General features: G+C 50.1%; 1 protein-coding gene across 1 annotated transcript; it reads right to left on the reverse strand.

The window, feature by feature from the left end:
* Positions 1-4,476: 4,476 nt before the first annotated feature.
* On the reverse strand, positions 4,477-6,378 carry LOC123124960 (7-deoxyloganetin glucosyltransferase-like). Its single transcript, XM_044545506.1, has 2 exons — positions 5,752-6,378; positions 4,477-5,688 (listed from the first exon to the last, which is right to left on the reverse strand). Exons 1-2 carry the CDS (start codon positions 6,251-6,253, stop codon positions 4,691-4,693), a joined length of 1,500 nt encoding a protein of 499 aa, XP_044401441.1. The 5' UTR covers positions 6,254-6,378; the 3' UTR covers positions 4,477-4,690.
* Between the last annotated feature and the right edge of the window lie 2,666 nt (positions 6,379-9,044).

The raw sequence follows: 9,044 nt of genomic DNA on the forward strand, positions 1-9,044 counted from the left end.
TCGCAAAAGGTTTTTGACAAGTTCAAGGTGTTGACTACGATGAGATTTTCTCACTCGTATCGATGCTTAGAGTCTGTCCGAATCATGTTAGCAATTTCCGTATTTTATGAAATCTGGCAAATGGATAACAAAACTGCACTCCCTAATGGATTTATTAATGAATAGTTGTATTTGATGCAACCAGAAGGTTTTGTCAATCCTAAAGGTGCTAATAAAATGTGCAAGCTCCAGCAATCCATCTATGGACTGGTGCAAGCATCTCGGAGTTGGAATATACGCTTTGATGAGTTGATCAAAGCATATAGTTTTATACAGACTTGCGGTGAAGCCTGTATTTACAAGAAAGTGAGTGGGAGCATTACAGCCTTTTTGATAAGTATATGTGAATGACATATTGTTGATCGGAAATGATGTAGAATTTTCTGGAAAGCATAAAGGAGTGTTTGAAAGGATTTTTTCAAAGAAAGACCTTGGTGAAGCTGCTTACAGATTGAGCATCAAGATCTATAAAGATAGATCAAGACGCTTGATAAAATTTTTCAATGAATACATACCTTGACAAGATTTTGAAGTAGTTCGAAATGGAACAGTCAAGGAAGGAGTTCTTGCGTGTGTTGCAAGGTGTGAAGTTGAGTAAGACTCAAAACCTGACCACGGTAGAAAATAGAAAGAGAATGAAAGTCATTTCCTATGCCTCAGTCATAGGTTCTATAAAGTATGCTATGCTGTGTACCAGACCTATTGTGTACCTCGCTATAAGTTTGGCAAGAGGGTACAATAGTGATCCAAGAGTGGATCACTGGACATCGGTCAAAATTATCCTTAGTGGAATAAGGACATGTTTCTCGGTTATCGAGGTAATAAAGAGTTCGTCGTAAAGAGCTACGTCGGTGCAAGCTTTGACACCAATCTGGATGACTCTGAGTCTCGATCTAGATACATATTGAAAGTGGGAGCAATTAGCTAGAGTAGCTCCGTGCAGAGCATTGTAGATATAGAAATTTGCAAAATACATATGAATCTGTATGTGACAGACCCGTAGACTTAAAACTTCTCTCACAAGCAAAACATGATCACACCTTAGTACTCTTTGGGTGTTAATCACATGGCGATGTGAACTTGATTTTTGACTCTAGTAAACCCTTTGGGTATTGGTCACATGGCGATGTGAACTATAGAGTGTTAAATCACATGATGATGTGAACTATCGGTGTTAAATCACATGGCGATGTGAACTAGATTATTTACTCTAGTGCAAGTGGGAGACTGAAGGAAATATGCCCTAGAGGCAATAATAAAGTTATTATTTATTTCCTTATATCATGATAAATGTTTATTATTCATGCTAGAGTTGCATTAACCGGAAACTTAGTACATGTGTGAATACATAGACAAACAGAGTGTCACTAGTATGCCTCTACTTGACTAGCTCGTTGATCAAAGATGGTTAAGTTTCCTAGCCATTAACATGAGTTGTCATTTGATGAACGGGATCACATCATTAGAGAATGATGTGATTGACATGACCCATCCGTTAGCTTAGCACTATGATCGTTTAGTTTGTTGCTATTGCTTTCTTCATGACTTATACATGTTCCTCTGACTATGAGATTATGCAACTCCCGAATACCGGAGGAACACCTTGTGTTCTATCAAACGTCACAACGTAACTGGGTGATTATAAAGATGCTCTACAGGTGTCTCCTATGGTGTTTGTTGGGTTGGCATAGATCGAGATTAGGATTTGTCACTCCGTGTTTCGGAGAGGTATCTCTGGGCCCTCTCGGTAATGCACATCACTATAAGCCTTGCAAGCAATGTGACTAATGGGTTAGTTGCGGGATGATGCATTACAGAACGAGTAAAGAGACTTGCCGGTAACGAGATTGAACTAGGTATGGTGATACCGACGATCGAATCTCGGGCTAGTAACATACCGATGACAAAGGGAACAACGTATGTTGTTATGCGGTTTAACCGATAAAGATCTTCGTAGAATATGTAGGAGCCAATATGAGCATCCAGGTTCCGCTATTGGTTATTGACCGGAGATGTGTCTCGGTCATGTATACATAGTTCTCGAACCCGTAGGGTCCGCACGCTTAACGTTCGATGACGATTTGTATTATGAGTTATGTGATTTGATGACCGAAGTTTGTTCGGAGTCCCGGATGAGATCAGGGACATGACGAGGAGTCTCGAAATGGTCGAGAGGTAAAGATCGATATATTGTAAGGCTATATTCGGACATCGGAAAAGTTCCGAGTGATTCGGGTATTTTTCGGAGTACCGGTGAGTTACGGGAATTCGCCGGGAGAAGTATTGGGCCTTATTGGGCCATACGGGAATAGAGGAGGCAGGCCAAATGGAAGGAGGCGCCCCCCCATGTGTCCGAATTGGACTAGGGGAAAGGGGGCGGCGCCCCCCCTTGCCCTTTCCTACTCCCTCTCTCTTTCCCTCTTTCTTCTCTCCTACTTCGGAAAGGAAAAGGGGAATCCTACTAGGACTTGGGAGTCCTAGTAGGACTCCCCACACTTGGCGCGCCCCCTCTAGGGCCGGCCTCCTCCTCCTCCCTCCTTTATATATGTGGGCAGGGGACACCCCAAAGACACAAGTTGACAGTTGTCTTAGCCGTGTGCGGTGCCCCCTCCACAGATTTCCACCTTGGTCATATCATTGCAGTGCTTAGGCGAAGCCCTGCGCCAGTAGCTTCATCATCACTGTCACCACGCCGTCGTGCTGACGGAACTCTCCCTCGGCCTCAGCTGGATCAAGAGTATGAGGGACGTCACCGAGCTGAACGTGTGTAGATCACGGAGTTGCCGTGCGTTCGGTACTTGGATCGGTTGGATCGCGAAGATTTTCGACTACATCAACCGCGTTATCATAACGCTTCCGCTTTCGGTCTACGAGGGTACGTGCACACACTCTCCCGCTCGTTGCTATGCATCACCTAGATAGATCTTGCGTGATCGTAGGATTTTTTTTTGAAATTACTGCGTTCCCCAACACCAGCTCCGCATAATTAGGAAGCACACAACCGACACCAACACAAGGAAGCAACTAGCAAAGTTATATAAGATCAAAGCTATGTGTAGGCGAGAAAAAAGGGAAAAAGCCCAAAGCGGCCAGATCTGTGATCGGCAAACTACAACAATAACCATATTCGGACCAACTATCTCATGACACTACATGGACAAAGAGATTCTTCAACAGCAACACCTTCAGGAAGGGAGCGACACTCAAGCGCCACCATCACCGAATCCAACCACATGTCCAACATCTAGGTTTTCACCCTGAAGAAACTGTCTAAGCATATCCGAGTAATGCCTTGAACAAGGTATCGATATAAGAAAACATCGTCATTTCCAGGTATAACCACCCGGGTCTAACCTAGGCTTTCGCCCCGGAGCTCGAGACCGGGTGCTTGAGTAGCACCACCATCGAAGTCACGCATATGTTGTCACCACCACTTTTGCACGATCCCTGTAGCCACATGCGATGCGACTGCCGCCACTGCAACACCATCCCTCCACGTCAAGCTGTTGTCATAGTTTGTAGCTCACCGTCGAAGTCAACTACCGGATCAGGAGAGATGACCCCTCCCAAGGACCTTTGATGACCACCGTCATCGTGGAGCCATAGGAAGTCGTCGAAGATTGCAGTCACCACCATCCGGCCCATCAGATATAGATCACCAACATCAAGCCGTGAATTGTAAGGTCGATCAAGACGGAACCACAACATGTGTACCACCACCAACCAAGTTGGAAGCAACAGGCAATGGCAGCCCCGCCGCCGTCACCCGCCCAATGCGGACAAGGGGAGCCACACCCACTGTGGGTTCCAGATCTAGCCACTCCCGACCGAATTCAGCGAACATGCACCGGCTTGCATCCAACCTCCAGCGTCCCTCACATGCAGCCCAGCTACTGCAACACACTGGATGGACAACACCCAACACCAGGAACCCGCAGAGGAGTTCCGCCGCTGAGGGTCGCCAGGACGCAGACCAGTACGCTTCTAGTTGTAGCCGCCGTGCAGCCCGGGCAACCACAACAGCCGCCATCGTCACCACAAGGTGCCACTCCGGCAATCCTCCTTCGCCTCAACCATGGCCGAGCCCCATTAGCCAAGACACATGAGTGGGCAGATCAGGTCCCGTCACCACCATCCCCGCATGGGCTCTGGCCGGTGGCGGCAAGGAGTGGGAGCAAGAAAGGAGAAGGTTGCGGCAGCGGGGTTGGGGAGCCGCCCGAGTAGCCCTAGGTTAGAGCAATGTCTATTGATTTCTTAGAGTGCACAATAATGGCCGAGCGTCTACATCTGTACTGTGTTAAAAAAGAATTTATAAACCAGATGCACTTGAATAAGAAATGCTTTTTATTTTACATTTATTTTCTGGATTGCTGGATCTGGATGTCGGCTGGTGCCAAAAATACCAAATGAATAGTACTACTACATTGAAGAGTGTAGTTGGGTGGTCACCATACACATATGTACTCGACCAAATTTGCATTCATTTCCCTTATATATAAAATAATACTACTATGGCCCAAATTTGCATTCATTTTCCTAATAAATAATGAAACAACCCATTAAATTTCGAGAAAGCTCGATCACAACCATGACACGTCTCCCCTTTCATCAATTTATTTCCAATGCCAGCGTAGAGCAAGCAAGAGCCTACTCATAATTCCGTATCACTAATCTTGCTAGGATGCACAACAAGCACCTCATCGACCACCTTCTCCAGATTCACCCAAGAGGGCCCACCCGTCAGTGCAGCCGCGGTAGCCTTCTCCTTCCATTGCATGGCCATTCTCTTCATCTCTTCTCCCTTGTCTCCTCCATCTATCACCTCCTGGATGGCCGCCTCCACGTCGTCCCTCTTGACATCGCCGCCGATCTCTATGCCGACGCGCCACTCGGAGCAAACGTACCTCGCGTTCGTGTACTGGTCGGCGCCGAAGGGCCAGCACAGCATCGGCACCCCGGCGCCGATGCTCTCCAGGACGGAGTTCCACCCGCAGTGCGTCAGGAACGCGCCCGTCGCCTCGTGCCGGAGCACCGCTTCCTGCGGGCACCAGCTCGTCACGTGGCTCCTCGCCTTCGTCTCCTCCAGGAACTCCGGTGGCAGCACGGCCGCAGCAGCGGGGTCGTCGTCGCCGTTGATCACTTGATCGTTTCTGATCACCCACAGGAAGTCCTTCTTGCTGTTGGCCAGACCCCACGCGAACTCCACCAGCTGGTCGCTCTTCAGCGTTGCGACGCTCCCGAAGCTCACGTAGAGCACCGAGTTTGGCCGCTTGCCATTCAGCCACTCTAGGCAGGCGTGGTTCTCCCTGGACAGGTTTGATTCCAGCGTGTCAACCGCACTATCACTGCCATTGCCAGCGACTTGATCGAGGAGGAGCGGCAATGGCCCGACGGCGTAGATCGGCGGCAGGATGGTGGACATGGCCGCCATGGCCTCGCGATCGATCTCGTCGAAGGTGTGGAAGATGACGGCGGACGGAGTGGTCCTGTGGCACGCCATTGAGCGCAAGAGCATTTTGAGCATGGCGTCGTCGGGGTCCGTGGTGCGGATTAAGCTCGGGAAGTCTCTGAGGCGGATGTCTTTGGGCATCCCCGGCACCCAGTCCAGGACCGTGTCGTCCAGGTGTCCATTCCTTAGCTGCTCAGCCCCTGTTTCTCAAAGTCAGTAAGTCTGTTTTTCATAGCGAGAACAATCGATGTGTGTGTATATACCTTTGAGGGGGACAATGCCCATGTCGACAAGCCGCTGGCACTGCTGGCAGGCCATGAAGGCGAACGCGCTGGACGTCCAGAAGGTGACGCAGGGAAGACCCATGTCCTTGGACGCGTACAGGATGTGCTCGACGTCGGAGATGACGCAGGACGCCGGCGGGAGGAGGCCGGAGACGAGGCTCCGGAAGGGCGGGACCAGGGCCTCCGTGGTGGACAGCAGGGCAGCCATGTCCTGCGACGCGTCCGCCTCGGACGGGGGCAGGCCGTCCGGGACGGCGGCGAAGCGGAACCCGGGGACCCCGTCCAGCGCGCCGGGGCCGCGCGAGCGGAGGAGGCGGCGGCGGTTGTGCTCCGTGTGGACGAAGGTGACCTGGAAGCCATGGCAACGGTGGAGGAGCTTGGCCAGCTGGAGCGCCGGCTTCACGTGGCCCTGCGCCGGGAAAGGGAAGAACACGGCGTGACGCTTCTCCACCGACGATCCTGCAGCTGCCACGGTCGCCATGGCCGATCAGTATTCAGTACTCCCTCTCCAGACGGGAGGTTTTCCCTCTAGATAGCTGCTCTTTATCATGTTGATTGATACAGTAGTTGGTTTGAGGCAACCCGGCGGAATACAATTATGGGCAATTATTGTATAATAGGGATGCCTACATTGTAGCTTGTACCTTAGCTAGAAGCTAGGGAGGCTATGTCGCAGCCACGGTGTTTGAATTGGTGATCCTACGAGTTTTACTCTCTCTTCTAGAGTTCTGTTTCGATAAATCCCCATCGCCCTCTCATCCAAGTTCCTCGTAATCAAACTGCTCGATCTTGCCTCTTCCATCATAGATGCTTCGAGCTGTCTTTCCTGCAGAGGAAAGGTACGTGTACTGATCTAACACGCTCATGAAGAAGACCAACGGCAGGGTCCTATATGTGATCTGTACCCATCGCTTCTACGCTCATGTCGTCGTTTTATGTACCTTGCTTTGCCACGGTGGACAATTTCTTTTAACGCAATAAGAGGACCATACGAGACATATCTGCAAAATAAATAGAAAAAATAAGTTTATATTTTGGTTATAAGGCATAGATATTTTCCTCTGTTTTTCAGTGAACAACATAGCATAAAAAAACATCTGAGCAAAAAAAAAAGAGCGACCATCGACCTGTGTTGGGCCAGGCCCAGTCAGCCAGCGTGTGAGCGGCACGGAAGGTAAGCGGCGCTACAGAAAAGGTCTCGCCGAAAGAGTACACGAGAATCCCTAAAAAAAAGCTCGACCATGTGGCTATTAGCTACCCATCTGCACCTGGACCAGCAGAAGCCACGATACCAGGCCGGCCCAGGAGAGAGAGGAGGCCTTGCCACAAGTTTACTAGACCCCAATGGATCTCCTACATGTTCAGCCCAGAAGACCCAGAGATAGAGGAATATAAGGCAAGTAGTAGGTAGAGAGCAATCCATCCTGGCTAGGATCAAGCAGTGGCGGCGGCGTGTGTGAGTGTGTTGTATCTCCTTGTAATCTCTATCCCTCCTTCATCCCCTTCCTCCAGTTGTACTGCTACCAGATCGTGAACCACCATTAATTGAGAGGAGAAGGATTAGTGCGGCCCTAACACGTGGTATCAGTCACCATCCCACCCCTCTTCCCACGTGTTGGAGACACGCAAGCAAGTCGTCGATCGCTAACAACTCCTCACCACCATGGATCCGGCTCTCAAGGCCTATCTGGACAAGTTGCAGGAGAAGATGAACAAGGCCAACGACGACATCCACACCGATATCTAGCAGCTCACAGGGTGGATCGACCACCAATCCGCCCAGGTGGACGAACTCAGTGCCTGGAAACCCGATCTGGAGGCGCGCCCCGCCAAGCTCCAGGCGTCGGTCGGCGCGCTGCAGGGCGAGCAGCTGTGACGCCCACGACTTAATCGTGCACTAATCATACACACAAATGCGCATGATTACGATCAGAGACTCACGGGAAGATATCATAAAACAACTCTAGACACAAATTAAAGTCATACAAGCTTTATATCACAAGTCATGGGCCTCAAGGGCAATACACAAGAGTCAGCGAAAGCAACAATATCTGAGTACTGACATAAGTAAACAAGTTTGCCTTAAGAAGGCTAGCCAAACAACAACACCTGATCGAAAAGGCGAAGGCCTCCTGCCTGGGAGCCTCCTAACTTCTCCTGGTTGTCGGCGGTCTCCACGTAGTAGTAGGCTCCGTTGGGGGTAGTAGTAGTCGTCGGCGGGATCAGCTGGCTACTGGGCTCCGTCATCTGATCGTACCAATCGGGTAGAGGAGAAAAGAGGTAGCAAGCAACCGTGAGTACTCATCCAAAGTTCTCGCAAGACTTACATCAGATCTATACTAAGTATGCATCAGTATCAAAGGAATGGGGCTGTATCTTTGGACTAAACTGCAGAAATGCCAGAAGAGGAGGAAAGGCCTGGCCTATCGAAGACTAGCATCTTGCATCGTCTTGCAGCATTAGAAGAGTGCAGATTAGCATATTATAAAGTAACAAGTATATTGTAGTAACGCCCAAAGATCTTTCCTCGACTCCCTGCGAGAAAGCAATTCCGGAGCCATCATATCAATTTAGTGTCTCCAGTATCCAGTTCTACTTGTAACAGATCGGGATACAACTGCGAGCGTCCGTTACTGTGGACATGGCTATTTGAATAGATAAACTTCCCTGCATGGGTGCACCAACTTACCCAGCACGCTTGATTAACTCCGGCCGAACACACTTTTCTGGGTCATGTCCGACCTCGGCTGATCGACACACCGTAGTCCTACCTAGGCTCAACAGAGAGGCCATCATGCCGGTCTAGATCCTAAATGCGAAGGTGTCATGGGCCAGTCGTCCTTTGCTATCCTGTGCATTGCGAGGACGGTCGGGATCAGTCCTCGCTACCTATTTATACAAAGCAGGTGCTTACGCGGACCACCCGGGAGCGTGCCGCTAAATTGCTGACGTCAGTGAGCTTTCGAAAGATTTGTACGACGCCAAGTGCCCATACTTATTCCCCCATGGTGCTTAGTGCAAAAAGGCCAGAGGCCTACTCAGATCACATATCCAAACCCGCTAGTGTCTTGGGAGCGCGCGGAGACGATCAATGATCCACGATTTGTGGTCCCGTCGCTCCGTCTCGTGGACTTACGGCAAGGGCCAAGACTGCCCGGCCGTGCCACGTAATTATCCCGCGGGTACCCTCTATATGTACCCGACTACAGTAACTCTCGCGGGTACCCCTCGGGGCCGACCCGACTTCAACATGGTTCTGAGGTAAGGTCAAG

This window comes from Triticum aestivum, chromosome 5D (genome assembly GCF_018294505.1).
Source record: "Triticum aestivum cultivar Chinese Spring chromosome 5D, IWGSC CS RefSeq v2.1, whole genome shotgun sequence".
Classification (NCBI taxonomy): domain Eukaryota; kingdom Viridiplantae; phylum Streptophyta; class Magnoliopsida; order Poales; family Poaceae; genus Triticum; species Triticum aestivum.